This window comes from Theropithecus gelada, chromosome 1, assembly GCF_003255815.1.
Source record: "Theropithecus gelada isolate Dixy chromosome 1, Tgel_1.0, whole genome shotgun sequence".
NCBI lineage: Eukaryota > Metazoa > Chordata > Mammalia > Primates > Cercopithecidae > Theropithecus > Theropithecus gelada.
The window spans coordinates 38,762,606-38,777,656 of NC_037668.1; the positions used below are offsets into that span (position 1 = coordinate 38,762,606).

The window sequence follows — 15,051 nt, forward strand, 5'->3', positions numbered from 1 at the left end:
AAAAAAAAAAAAAAAAAAAAAAAAAAATTCAAAAATTAGGCGGGGGCCGGGCGCTGTGGTTCAAGCCTGTAATCCCAGCACTTTGGGAGGCCAAGACGGGTGGATCACGAAGTCAGGAGATCGAGACCATCCTGGCTAACCCGGTGAAACCCCGTCTATACTAAAAATACAAAAAACTAGCTGGGCGAGGTGGCGGCGCCTGTAGTCCCAGCTACTTGGGAGGCTGAGGCAGGAGAATGGGGTGAACCCGGGAGGCGGAGTTTGCAGTGAGCCGAGATCCAGCCACTACACTCCAGCCTGGGCTACAGAGCGAGACTCCATCTCAAAAAAAAAAAAAAAAAAAGAAAAAATTAGGTGGGCATGGTGGCAGGAGCCTGTAAACCCAGCTACTTGGGAGGCTGGGGCAGAAGAATCACTTGAACCGGGGAGGTGAAGGTTCGTTGCAGTGAGCCGAGATTGTGCCACTGCACTCCAGCCTGGACGACAGAGCGGGACTCCGTCTCAAAAAAAAAAAAAAAAAAGAGTGATAAGTAGGCTGTTAATTTTGCAAGGCTAGCTTGGCATTCTACTTGGTAACACTTGAGGATCCTGCCAGGGCACTCTAACATTTTCTCCTCTCCTCATGCAGAGCTTGGTTACCTGGGACAATGACAGGCTCACCTGTGTCCAGAAGGGAGAAAAGAAGAACAGAGGCTGGACCCATTGGATCGAAGGCGACAAACTCCACCTGGTATCCACTACATTTTGTCCTCAGTGAGATGATACAGTATTTTTTTTTTTTTTTTGAGACGGAGTCTCGCTCTGTCGCCCAGGCTGGAGTGCAGTGGCCGGATCTCAGCTCACTGCAAGCTCCGCCTCCCGGGTTCACGCCATTCTCCTGGCTCAGCCTCCCCAGTAGCTGGGACTACAGGCGCCCGCCACCTCGCCTGGCTAGTTTTTTGTATTTTTTAATAGAGACAGGGTTTCACCGTGTTAGCCAGGATGGTCTCGATCTCTTGACCTCATGATTCGCCTGCCTCGGCCTCCTAAAGTGCTGGGATTACAGGCATGAGCCACCACCACACCTGTCCCATCTCTACTGAAAATACAAAAATTAGCTGGGCATAGTGGTGCATGCCTATAGTCTCATCTTATATTAAATGAAACAGCCAAATATTCCAACAGAAGCAGGAAGATAACATGCAAATACTTATGGAACAATTCTTACCTATTATATGTAATAGCTACTTTATGTATACATATATATACATAGATAAACATAGTAGCTCAAATCTTTGGAGTGATGATTTGGGGCCCAATTACTGTGCTCAATCCTTTGAGTGTATTATCTCATTTAATCTTCATCACAATCCTGTGAAAAGGACACTATTCTTCCCATTCACAATTAAATTGGAATTTTGAAATTCCCCAAGGCTACTGTCAAAAGCATCAGAATCCAGTTTAAAAGTGTTTATTCAGACCCGGCGCGGTGGCTCACACCTGTAATCCCAGCACTTTGGGAGGTCGAGGTGGGCGGATCACGAGGTCAGGAGATCAAGATCATCCTGGCCAACATGGTGAAACCCCATCTCTACCAAAAATACAAAAATTAGCTGGGCATGGTGGCACGTGTCTGTAATCCCAGCTACTCAAGAGGCTGAGGCAGGAGAATCGCTAGAACCAGTGAGTCGGAGGTTGCAGTGACCTGAGATCGCACCACTGCACTACAGCCTGGCAACAGAGGCCGTTTCAAAAAAAATGAATAAATAAGGGTTTATTCAGGCATGAAGCTGAAGACAGCCATCCAGGAAATACAGACTCCAAAGGAATGTGGTCAGTACACCCAAGCTGAAAAGTTAATATCTTACTTTTTTTTTTTTTGAGATGAAGTCTCTCCCTCTGTTACCCAGTGTCACCCAGGCTGGAGTACAGTGGTGCAATCTCAGCTCACTGCAACCTCTGCCTCCCGGGTTCAAGCGATTCTCCTGCCTCAGCCTCCCGAGTAGCTGGGATTACAGGCATGCACCACTACACCCAGCTAATTTTTTTATTTTTAGCAGAAATGGGGTTTTACCATATTGGCCAGGCTGGTCTCGAACTCCTGGCCTCAAGTGATGAGCCCACCTGGGCCTCCCAAAGTGTTGGGATTACAGGTGTGGCCGCTTGTAATAAAAATTTAATTTCTTGGAATATGACTCTTGGAGTTTTTATTTTTCTTCTTTTACTTTTTTTTTTTTTTTTTTGAGACCGAGTCTTGCTCTGTCGCCCAGGCTGGAGTGCAGTGGCGCAATCTCAGCTCACTGCAACCTCCGCCTCCTGGGTTCACGCCATTCTCCTGCCTCAGCCTCCTGAGTAGCTGGGACTGTAGGCGCTCGCCACTACGCCCGGCTAATTTTTTATATTCTTTTTTTTTTTTTTTTTTTTTTTTGAGACAGAGTCTCGCTTAGTCGCCCAGGCTGGAGTGCAGTGGCGCGATCTCGGCTCACTGCAAGCTCCGCCTCCCGGGTTCATGCCATTCTCCTGCCTCAGCCTCCCGAGTAGCTGGGACTACAGGCGCCCGCCACCTCGCCCGGCTAGTTTTTTTTTGTATTTTTAGTAGAGACGGGGTTTCACCGTGTTAGCCAGGATGGTCTCGATCTCCTGACCTCGTGATCCGCCCGCCTCGGCCTCCCAAAGTGCTGGGATTACAGGCGTGAGCCACCGCGCCTGGCCAATTTTTTATATTCTTTAGTAGAGACGGGGTTTCACTGTGTTAGCCAGGATGGTCTCGATCTCCTGACCTCGTAATCCGCCCGCCTCGGCCTCCTAAAGTGCTGGGATTACAGGCGTGAGCCACCGCGCCCGGCCTTCTTTTACTTTTAAGCTGTTGGACTTGAGGTGTTTTTCTTTAATGGCTTTATCAAGTATACTTTATGTACCAAAAAATGTACCTGTTTTAAGTGTACAGTTTGATAATTTCTAGTAAACGTATACAGGTGTACAACCATTCCCATTATCCAGTTTCAGACAAGTCAGTCACTCCAGAACATTCCCTAGAGACAATGTGCTGACAACTATTGTTGTATAGCCTTTTCTTTTTTGTTTTTTGTTTGGTTTTGTTTTGTTTTTGAGACAGAGTCTTGCTCTGTCACCCAGGCTGGAGTGCAGTGGCATGATCTCAGCTCACTGCAAACTCTGCCTCCTGGGTTCAAGCAATTCTCCTGTCTCCGCCTCCCAAGTAGCTGAGACTACAGGCGCATGCCACAACACCCAGCTAATTTTTCTGTATTTTTAGTAGAGACAGGGTTTTACCATATTGGTCGGGCTGGTCACCAACTCCTGACCTCAGGTGATCCACCCGCCTCTGCCTCCCAAAGTTCTGGGATTACAAGTGTGAGCCACCGCGCCTGGCCTATTTTAATTTGTGTTTTTGAGACAGAGTCTCACTCTGTCACCTAGGCTTGAGTGCAGTGGTGTGATCTCAGCCCTCTGCAACCTCTACCTCCTGGGTTCAAGGGATTCTCCTTCCTCAGCCTGCCAAGTAGCTGGGATTACAGGCGCCTGCCACCATGCCCAGCTAAGTTTTTTTTTTTTTTGAGACGGAGTTTTGTTCTTGTTGCCTAGGCTAGAGTACAATGGTGCGATCTTGGCTCACTGCAACCTCCACCTCCCGGGTTCAACGATTCTCCTGCCTCAGCCTTCCCGAGTAGCTGGAATTACAGGCATGCACCACCATGCCGGGCTAATTTTGTGTTTTTAGTAGAGACGGGGTTTCTCCATGTTGGTCAGGCTGGTCTCGAACTCCCGACCTCAGGTGATCCGCCCACCTTGGCCTCCCAAAGTGCTGGGATTACAGGCGTAAGCCACCAGGCCCGGCCATGCCCAGCTAATTTTTGCATTTTTAGTAGAGACAGGGTTTGCCATGTTGGACAGGCTGGTCTCAAATTCCTGACCTCAGGTGATCCGCCCGCCTCGACCTCCCAAAGTGCTGGGATTACAGGCGTGAGCCACCCCGCCCAGAAAGGTCTTACTTATACAGGCAGCAAACAAAGAAATTTCTCAGGATTACATTTTCTATACAAAGCTGTTTTATGAGTTACAGGAATTTGATTAGTTACCACTCCGTTTTTTCCTTTTTCTTTCCAGTTTAAAGAATATATTTATTTTATTTTTCTTCCCCCTCATTCTTGCTGTCATCTTAAGAGTATATTTAACATTCCATCTTAGACCATGTGATAGTCATAGGTGTTTGTATAAGAGAAGGAAAGGGTTCACCTGCTTTGGGAAAAAAAAGAGAGAAGAAACAGGGAAGTGAGTCTATAATTAAGACCAACAGTAGAGGGAAGGCTTCTCTGGTGCCGTTTAGTCTTTTATAAAACAGTGTAGGTAAAGAAAAAGGCTAATCTATAACCAGAGAAGTTAAGGTTATAGCTGTCTAGGTTACAGCTGCCTTTAACATGACTGAGGTCCTGGCCGGGCGCAGTGGCTCACGCCTGTAATCCCAACACTTTGGGAGGCCGAGGCGGGAAGATCACGAGGTCAGGCAATCGAGACCATGGTGAAACACCGTCTCTACTAAAATTACAAAAAATTAGCCAGGCGCAATGGCGGGCGCCTATAGTCCCAGCTACTCGAGAGGCTGAGGCAGAAGAATGGCATGAAACTGGGAGGCTGAGCTTGCCGTGAGCCGAGATCGCACCACTGCACTCTAGCCTGGGCGACAGAGCGAGACTCAGTCTCAAAACAAACAAACAAACAAACAAAAAAACATGACTCAGGTCCCGTAATCACATTCCTTTAAGACTCAAAATAATTTTTAAAGTTTCATCAGCTTTGATTGTGAATTATGTATTTTCACACTGTAGAGTGAAGACTCAAATACAGGTCGGAGAAGAATATGTGCTCTCAGCTCCGTGCTTTATTGTTTCACTGTGTGTGTGAAATCTAGGTGAGACCCTTGAAAACAAAATTAGAGCAGTTTCCTTAAAGTTGGGTCCGGGTAGTCTTTGATTACAAAGGCTCTGAAGATATTTTGATTCTAGATGGACAAATCTCACACTCTTCTGACAATAAAAAAGCACTTTGGGAGGCTGAGGCGGGCGGATCACCTGAGGTCAGGAGTTCGAGACCAGCCTGGCCAACATGATGAAACCCCGTCTCTACTAAAAATACAAAAATTAGCCGGGCAGTGGCAGGTGCCTGTAATCCCAGCTACTCAGGAGGCTGAGGCATGAGAATCGCTTGAACCCAGGAGGCGGAGGTTGCAGTGAGGCAAGATCATGCCCCTCCAACCTAGGGGATAGTGCAAGACTGTGTCTCAAAAAAAAAAAAAAAAAAAAACACACACACAAAGTAAGAAACTTGCCTTCACAAATATGTAATATGGAATTTCAAAGAAAATACACATACGTTTGAGGATTTAGATTAGTTGGTTGTAAGAGGTGGTGTTCAAATTATGCACAACAGCTGGGTGTGGTGGCACTTGCCTGTAGTCCCAGCTACTGGATAGGCCGAGGCAGGAAGATTGCTTGAGCCCAGGAGTTTGAGTAAAGGCTGGGGAACATAGGAAGAGCCCGTCTCTAAAAAAAAAAAAGAAAAGGAAGGCTGGGCACCATGGCTCACATCTGTAATCCCAGCACTTTGGGAGGTCAAGGCAGATGGATCACCTGAGGTCAGGAGTTCAAGACCAGCCTGGCCAGCATGGCGAAACCCTGTCTCTACAAAAAATAATACAAAAATTAGCCTAGTGTGATGGCAGGCACTTGTAATCACAGCTACTTGGGAGGCTGAGGCAGGAGAATCGCTTGAACCTGGGAGGAGGAGGTTGCAGTGAGCTGAGATCGTGCCACTGCACTCCAGCCTGGGCGACAAGAGTGAAACTCTGTCTCAAAAAAAAAAAAAGAAAGAAAGACAGATACCAAATCATCCTTCTCTAGCATATCCAGGAAATCTGCCCAAGCAGGCACAGAAGTACTTTGATCTAAGGATACTCATGGAATGATTTTTACTTACCATGATATGTTTTTTTTTGTTTGTTTGTTTGAGACAGAGTCTTACTCTGTCACCCAGGCTGGAGTGCAATAGCTTGATCTCAGCTCAATGCAACCTCCGCCTCCTGGGTTCAAGTGATTCTCCTGCCTCAGCTACCTGAGTAGCTGGGATTACAGGAGCCCAAAACCACACCCAGCTAATTTTTGTATTTTTAGTAGAGATGGGGTTTTACCATGTTGGGTCAGGTTGGTCTCAAATTCCTGACCTCAGGTGATCCACTCCCCTCAGCCTCCCAAAGTGCTGGGATTACAGGCATGAGCCACCGCACCCAGCCACAATATATTAAAAATTATTTGGTTTCTGGGTGTGGTGGTTCACTTCCGTAATCCCAGCACTTTGTGGGGACACAGCAAGAGGATCACTGGAGTCCAGGAGTTTAACACCAGCCTGGGCAACATAGTGTGACTCTGTCTCTACAAAAAATTGGCTGGGGGCAGTAGCTCATACTTGTAATCCCAGAACTTTGGGAGGTCAGGGCAGGTGGATCATCTGAGGTCAGGAGTTGGAAACTAGCCTGGCTAACATGGTGAAACCCTGTCTCTACTAAAAAATACAAAAATTAGCTGGGTGTGGTGGTGGGCGCCTGTAGTCTGAGCTACTCGGGAGGCTGAGGCAGGAGAATCGCTTGAACCCAGGAGGTGGAGGTTGCAGTGAGCCGAGATCCACCATTGCACTCTAGCTTAGGCGACAAGAGCAAGACTCCATCACAAAAAATAAAAATAAATATTAGCAGGGCGTGGTGACGGGTGCCCATAGTCCCAGCTACTTGGGTGGCTGAGGTGGGAAGATTACTTAAGCCCAGGAAGTTGAGGCTAAGGTTAGCCATGACTGCACCACTGCATTCCAGCCTGGGCGAAGGAGTAAGACCCTGTCTCAAAGTTAAAAAAAAGGTCTTTTGTGTGCTAATGACATGACTGGCTACTGAGGGTCCTTAGATAGCTTCAGGATGGGGGCTGGTCACCAGAAAATCTAAGGCATGATTAGAGGGTTGGAACTTTCAACTTCATCCCTGAGGGAAGAGGGGCTGGAGACTGAACTAATCACCAATAGCCAATGACTGAATCAATCATGGCTGTGTGCTGAAACATCCACTAAAAACGAAACCACAGGGTTTGGAGGGCTTCCACATTGAATGGTGAACATTCATGTGTGTGGTGAATACACTGAGGTGCTGGGAGGGTTGCATGCTCCCGCTTCCTACTTTGCCCTGTGCGTCTCTTCCATCAGGCTCTTTCTTTTTTCTTTTCTTTTTTTTTTTTTGAGATGGAGTCTTGCTCTACTGCCCAGGCTGGAATGCAGTGGCGTGATCCTGGCTTACTGCAACCTCTGCCTCCTGGGTTCAAGTGATTCTCCTGCCTAAAGTCTCCTGAGTAGCTGGGATTACAGGCATGCACCACCACACTCAGTTAATTTTTGTATTTTTAGTAGAGACAGGGTTTCGCCATGTTGGTCAGGCTGCTCTTGAACTCCTGACCTCAGGCAATCCACCCGCCTCGGCCTCTCAAAATGCTGGGATTAGAGGCGTGTGCGCCCAGCCCCATCAGGCTCTTTCTGAGTTGTTTATTTTATAATAACCTGGTAATAGTAAGTGAAGGGACTTTCTGAGTTTTGTGAGCCCTTCTAGCAAATTATCAAGTCCAAGGAGGGGTTGGTTATGGGAAAACCTGATTTGTAGCTGGTCAGTCAGAAATATGGGAGGTCCGAAAATTTGACGGGTGTCTGAAGTTGGAGGCAGTCTCGTGAGACTGCATCCTTAACCTATGTGGTCTGTGCTAACTCTGGGTTGTTAGTGCCCGAATTAAGTTGGTTTACTGGACACTCAGTTAGTGTCAGAGAGTTGGAGAAGTGGGACTAGAAAAGACACCACACAACTGGTGTCAGGAGTTTAAAAACCCACACATTTGGTGTCAGAAGTATTGAGAGTAGGCCAGGTGTGGTGGCTCATAACTGTAATCCTAGCACTTTGGGAGGGCAAGGCAGGAAAATCATTTGAGGCTAGGAGTTCAAGATCAGCCTAGGGGCCAGACACGGTGGCTCATGCCTGTAATCCCAGCACTTTGGGAGGCCGAGGTGGTCAGATCACGAGGTCAGGAGTTCAAGAACAGCCTGGCCAACATGGTGAAACCCCGTCTCTACTAAAAATACAAAAATTAGCAGAGCATGGTGGCATATGCCTGTAATCCTAGCTACTTGGGAGGCCGAGGCAGAAGAATTGCTTGAACCGGGACCCAGGAGGCGGAGGTTGCAGTGAGCTGAGACTGTGTCACTGCACTCTAGCCTGGGCTACAGAGTGAGACTCCATCTCAAAAAAAAAAAAAAAAAAAAAAAAAAAAAAGACCAGCCTAGGCAGTGGCGAAACCCTGTCTTTACAATAAACACAAAAATTAGCCGGGCATGGTGGCACATGCCTGTAGTGTCCCAGCTACTTGGGGGACTGACGTGGGACAGCTTGAGCCTGGGAGGCAGAGGTTACAGTAAGCTGAGATCTCACCACTGTACTTAGCCACGACGACAGAGTAAGACCCCATCTCAAAAAAGAAAAAAAAGTGTTCCAGAAAAGGGTTAAAATAAAATAAAAAATAAGTGTTGAGAGTAAAAATAGACCACATGCAACCTCATCTTTCTTCTTCCCTTCTTCCTTACGCCCTAGGAAATGTTCTGTGAAGGTCAAGTGTGCAAACAGACATTCCAGAGAGCCTGATCCATATCCAGCAGCAGAGCCCACTTGTGGCTGCAGCTTTATGCCAAATTATATTGCAGACTGAACAGATGTTTATCCATCCCATTGGGTGATGAGGACTCGTGGCTGGAGAGAGCCACACAGCCTGTAACCTGAAGTCATCTAGATTATGGGGAAACTGCTCAGCTTCAATAAACCTGTCCAAATGACTCTGAAGTTTTTCCTTTTCAATTTAGGAAATCCCAGCATTTTAAAAAACATTTGAAAGCCTTCTAGGTGCACAAGAGACACACCAATGAATAAGCTATCATTCCTGCCTTCAAGGCTAGTGAGGAAGCTGGCCAAAACAAGCAACCTGAACAGCTACCAGAGCTCTGGGGTTGGGGGGCAGATGACTTTGAGGGATGGGCAGGTGGTGACATTGACAGGGGTCTGGGATGGTGATTTTTGTTTCTTTGTTTTTCTTTCTTTTTTTTTTTTTGAGACAGTCCTGCTCTGTCACCCAGGCTAGAGTGCAGTGGCTCCATCTTGGCTCACTGAAACCTCTGGCTCCTGGCTTCAAGCAATTCTCCTGCCTCATCCTCCCAAGTAGCTGGGATTATAGGCATGCGCCACCACACTTGGCTAATTTTTGTATTTTTGGTAGAGACAGGGGTTTCACCATGTTGGCCAGACTGGTCTTGAACTCCTGACCTCAGGTGATCCACCCACCTCGGCCTCCAAAGTGTTGGGATTACAGGCGTGAGTCACCGCGCCTGGACAGCAGTTCCTCTTTTTTTTTTCAAACAAGATTTAGAATCTCCCCAAGGGTAGTTTAGAGAAAGGAAAATCCAAGACAGGAAATCAGAAGCTATTCATGAGGGGGAAAATAACCTTAATAATGGCAAAGTTACACAAACAACAAACCAGAAAGGAATCATTTCAGAAGCCAAGAATTCAACCCAAATCACCCTTGTCAAAAGACAAAGCCTTAGCTACTGAGCCACACAGCATTGGGCAGTTTCTTTCTTTCTTTCTTTCTTCTTTTTTTTTTGAGACGGAGTCTCGTTCTGTCGCCCAGGCTGGAGTGCAGTGGCCGGATCTCAGCTCACTGCAAGCTCTGCCTCCCAGGTTTACGCCATTCTCCTGCCTCAGCCTCCCGAGCAGCTGGGACTACAGGCGCCCGCCACCTTGCCCGGCTAGTTTTTTATATTTTTTAGTAGTAGAGACGGGGTTTCACCATGTTAGCCAGGATGGTCTCGATCTCCTGACCTCATGATCCCCCCGTCTCGGCCTCCCAAAGTGCTGGGATTACAGGCTTGAGCCACCACCGCGCCCGGCCTCTTTCTTTCTTTCTTTCGTTCTTTTTATTTTTGATGGAGTCTCACTTTGTTGCCAGGCTTGAGTGCAGTGGCACAAACTCGAATCACTGCAACCTCTGCCTCCTGGGTTCAAGCGATTCTCCTGCCTCAGCCTCCCGAATAGCTGGGACTACAGGTGCGTGACACCATGCCCGGCTAATTTTTGTATTTTTAGTAGAGGTGAGTTTCACCAGGTTGGCCAGGATGGTCTCGATCTCTTGACCTTGTGATCCGCCTCGGCCTCCCAAAGTGCTGGGATTACAGGCGTGAGCCACTGCACCTGGCCCTGGGCAGTTTCTATTGCTATTCCCGGAAGTCTAGAGTAGCCAAATTCAAGCTTTCAAAGGCTCTCAACTGCTCAAGATAATTTTTTTTTTTTTTTTTGAGACGGAGTCTAGTGCAGTGGCACCATCTCAGCTCACTGCAAGCTCCACCTCCTGGGTTCACACCATTCTCCTGCCTCGGCCTCCTGAGTAGCTGGGACTACAGGTGCCCGCCACCATGCCCAGCTAATTTTTTTGTATTTTTAGTAGAGATGGGGTTTCACCATGTTAGCCAGGATGGTCTCAATCTCCTGACCTCGTGATCCGCCTGTCTCGGCCTCGCAAAGTGCTGGGATTACAGGCTTGAGCCACCGCGCCCGGCCTGAGGCATAACTTTTATTTCAGTCTCATGTTTCAGTTTGTTCTGTGGTCTCCTTTTTATTTGTTACCTGGTAAAACACACATACACACACACATATATATATAATTTTTTTTTTTTTGGCTGGTTTCCAGGTAATTCTAAGAACTAACTAAGGTCCTGATGCTTGGTAGTTACCAAGGGAGGCAGACAGAGTATTTTGCACAGTCCAAAGGAGGTAATGTAATGCTTAAATGAAATAAACTGAACCAAACAATGAAAATATGGGCTACATATTACAAACAACTCTGAGACACTGTTATTTAGGATATTATAGGAAAGCTTCTCCTAAGGAAAGTAGTGGAAACTCCATTACTTAGACAAGTTAGAACACAACTGTAAAGGTACTAAAAAGTGTATTAGAGAGATTCATCCTGTAAAAGACCCTGGGGACTGAGTGTGGCAGCTCATGCCTGTAATCCTCACACACTGGGAGGCTGAAGCAGAAGGATCACTTGAGCCCAGGAGTTTGAGACCAGCCTAGGCAACATAGTGAGACCCTATCTCTACAAAAATTAAAAATTAGCCTGGCATGGTGGCATGCGCCTATGATCCTAGCTACTTAGGAGGCTGAGGTGGGAGAATTGCTTGAGCTCCGGAGGTCGAGGCTACAGTCAGCCATGTTTGCACCATCGCACTCAAGGCTGGGCAACAGGGCAAGACTCTGTCTCAAAAAACAAACAAACAAAAAATTACCCTGAGAAGTACATTTTATGGCTAGAGACTTCGTTTCCTTTTTCTTTTTTTTTGACGGAGTCTCGCTCTGTTGCCCAGGCTGGAGTGCAGTGGCAGGATCTCAGCTCACTGCAACTTCTGCCTCCCGGGTTCAAGCAATTCTCTGCCTCAGCCTCCCAAGTAGCTGGGATTACAGGCACCTGTCACCACGTCCTTCTAATTTTTGTATTTTGTATTTCACCATCTTGGCCAGGCTGGTCTTAAACTCCTGACCTCTTGATCCACCCGCCTTGGCCTCCCAACGTGCTGGGATTACAGGTGTGAGCCACCGCACCCGGCCGCGGAGTGACTGTTAATGGCTTGGAGGGTTTCTTTTTCGGATGATTAAAATGTTCTGAAATCGGACAGTGAGGATGACTGAGCTGTGAACATAATAAAACCATTGTACACCTTAATTGGGTGAATTGTATAGTATGTAAATTAGATGGCAATAATAAAAAAAGCAAACTTTTAACATCAATGTCACCAAGGGTTCAAGTTCTGGCTTACACAGAATTCCTTTCCTGGAGAGCAGATAATATGCAAAGCCAGCAATGGTTTATTTTTTATTTTTTTTTATTTTTTTATTTTTTTATTTTTTGAGACGGAGTCTCGCTCTGTCCCCCAGGCTGGAGTGCAGTGGCGCGATCTCGGCTCACTGCAAGCTCCGCCTCCCGGGTTCACGCCATTCTCCTGCCTCAGCCTCCCGAGTAGCTGGGACTACAGGCGCCCACAACCGCGCCCGGCTAATTTTTTGTATTTTTAGTAGAGACGGGGTTTCACCGTGGTCTCGATCTCCTGACCTTGTGATCCGCCCGCCTCGGCCTCCCAAAGTGCTGGGATTACAGGCGTGAGCCACCGCGCCCGGCCGGTTTATTTTTACTCACAAATTCCTTACGTATCTAGTAGTCAGGTTCCTATTTTAAGCATGTAGCAAAGACATTGTAACTCTTAATTCTGGAATATAGTCTTTACGGTTTAGTGAGCCATCCAATCCACTTCTCATCTTTAGTCCGTGGCAAAATCGGGAATTTCATGGTACTGTTACTTTGATCGCTCAACTTAGATTTATATAACTTTTTTTATTTTTTGAGACGGAGTCTTGCTCTGTCGCCCAGGCTGCAGTGCAGTGGCAGATCTCGGCTCACTGCAAGCTCCGCCTCCCGGGTTCACGCCATTCTCCTGCCTCAGCCTCCCGAGTAGCTGGGACTACAGGCGCCCGCCACCTCGCCCGGCTAGTTTTTTTGTATTTTTTTAGTAGAGACGGGGTTTCACCGTGTTAGCCAGGATGGTCTCGATCTCCTGACCTTGTGATCCGCCCGTCTCGGCCTCCCAAAGTGCTGGGATTACAGGCGTGAGCCATCGCACCCGGCCAAATATTTGTATTCTTGTGCACCTGAAGATGGTTTTCACCCACTGACTCCAAACGTCTTCTTTGCATTTGCTGTGTACAATTCAGTGATTTGGGTCTCTCATCCATTTATACTTTCAACTTTTATCAATACTTTTTGAACACACTTAAAAAAAACCCCAGGAAGTATCTCTCTAAAAGGCCAAGGTAAAGTAAAATGAATGGGAGTTCTTGTGTCCGAGTTCTCTTCCAACTGGCCTTTCCTGGAGGAGGCGGAAGAGTGTGTAGCAGATGTTTTAGAAAATGAGCGCTCAATACGGTAGATCGCGCTCCCGCGGACAAGGAGACGTTTTTCGTTTTCTTATCCCTCGCTTAGGCGGCGGGCGCGCAGAATCCACTGGGAGCGATGAGGTGTTTCTGGGCTCCCAGGTCACAGAAAAGCAGACGAGTGGGAACGACGGAGGCGCCGCGGGCCAGCGCCACCTTCTGGCGGATGTTCCCCGGCGTGCGTCCGGGAGCCGTCTCTCCCCCTGCCAGCCTACCTGGCCCAGGCCCGCCGCGCCCGCCGCCCCTGCGCGGTCGCCGTGGCAACGCCCCGCCCTGCCGCCCGCCTCCCTTTGCCCCTCCCCCCGTCCGGCGCGGCTGCGCGGGAGGGGGTGGGACGGGGGCGGGGAGAGGACGCAGGCGAGAAGAACTCCGCGGCGCGGCGCCCGCGACCTATTGGCTGCCACGTCCCGGCGCCAGAAGCTCCGCCTCCCTGACGGGGATCACGTGATCCCTTTCAAAGATGGCCGCCCTGTTGTTTTGATGAATAATACTTGGTGGGGCGAGGGGGAAAGAGTAGGGGTGGGGGGGTAGGAGGATTTACTCTTCCAGCGAGAGCTACGCGCGTCCCATCCTCCCCCTCCCCCCTACCCGGGCTCCGGCGTGGAGGCGGGGCGTGGCCGGCCTGCTTTGGGAGGGGAGGGGCTTCCCTTACAGTGCTGGGCTCTGCCAGGACGGCTGTGGGGTCGCCTTACCTCGGGGTATCCACTCTGCAGTGGACCAGTTCCCGCCAGAGGCAAAGGGTAGGAAGGAGAGCAGGATCTGCTATAGGAACGCAGCTACCGCGCCACTATCACGAAGACACAGCAGGCTCGGGGCACGAGACGAGCTGGAGACCGCGCTGCCTAGTCTGGGTAACCTGGGAAGCAGAGGGTAGTAAGTGGCGCCTTAAGATAACCCTGTAGCAGCAGCAGTGGCGGCCAGAGGAGGCTGCTCAGGGAACAAGCGGCTGTAGTAGTCTCTGGGGCGATTGGAGTGACCGAAGCCAAGGCAGTTCAGTGCCTCTTGTGTTCTTATTTTTTAACCTCTGACTATGCAATTCTGAAACCTCCCCCATTCGGGGGACCAGACAGCCTGATAGACACCTTCCACTCTCCTTCCTCCCGCCGTGGTCGCGAGAACAGAAGGATCTCTCCCTAACGCCTTTCACCATTAAGAGGAAAGCGATGGAGGAGCTGAGCGCTGATGAGGTGAGGAGGTTGGGGGACACCTTGAGGGATTAGTTGGCAACTCGTTAGCGCTTTGGACAGGGATGATATTGCGCCAGTGCTGTCTGGCCTTTGGGCTTGGAGAAGGAACGGAGATGATATTTTCCAAGAATAACATGACTCCCCATAGGGTCTCTGGTTTTATTCTCCTTTATTCTTTTGCCTTATTTCTTCATTCTGAACTCCATTTGCTTCTTTCCGAGTGTTCTTTTAGGGTCTGAAAAAGAGGAGAGAGCATCTTGAGGTGTTTATTCTTTTCTTCAGGGTATGCAAAGAAGAACGGCTAGATTTACATCAAGTTAAAGTGTGTTGTGTGTCGTCAGGAATTTAAAGCACGATTTTGGATGGAATGAGAATGTATGGTGGGTGAATATTTTTAAAGAAAGCATTTGAAATTCCAAATATGTGTGGTTATTTAACTGTATAAGCTGATTAAACATATCTTTTTGCTTGAGGGATGGTTTACAGACAGATTCTTTGATATTTAACAAAATATATATCTTCTCAACAGTTTAGAGAATTCCAGTTGTATTCTAGTGACTTAATATAAGACCACTAATGACTTCTGGCATTCTTCTCTTACATTCTATCTTTTTCTACTTCTTGAATCTTTCAAACTTGTGTTTTGCTGTAGCAGAGACTGAACAGGAAGCAAGTGGTAGCAAATGAATTTGTAAACTCTCTCCTGTTCTCATTTCTTGAAGGAGTTATACGATCTATTTCTTGATGTTTTAAAGATTGTTT

General features: G+C 48.0%; 2 protein-coding genes across 4 annotated transcripts in view; both read left to right on the forward strand.

The window, feature by feature from the left end:
• Nucleotides 1-8,899, forward strand: part of RBP7 (retinol binding protein 7) — a 20,858-nt gene extending 11,959 nt beyond the window's left edge. The window contains exons 3-4 of the mRNA XM_025404510.1: nt 629-730; nt 8,660-8,899. Of these exons, the coding sequence (XP_025260295.1) occupies nt 629-730; nt 8,660-8,710 (153 nt within the window). The 3' untranslated portion in view covers nt 8,711-8,899. The remainder of the gene's footprint in view (nt 1-628; nt 731-8,659) is intronic.
• Nucleotides 8,900-13,552: 4,653 nt separating this feature from the next.
• The window catches only part of UBE4B (ubiquitination factor E4B), a 149,087-nt gene continuing 147,588 nt past the window's right edge, over nt 13,553-15,051 (forward strand). For all 3 annotated transcript variants that reach the window (XM_025389232.1, XM_025389240.1, XM_025389248.1), the window contains exon 1: nt 13,553-14,289. In XM_025389232.1, the coding sequence (XP_025245017.1) occupies nt 14,266-14,289 (24 nt within the window). In that variant the 5' untranslated portion in view covers nt 13,553-14,265. The remainder of the gene's footprint in view (nt 14,290-15,051) is intronic.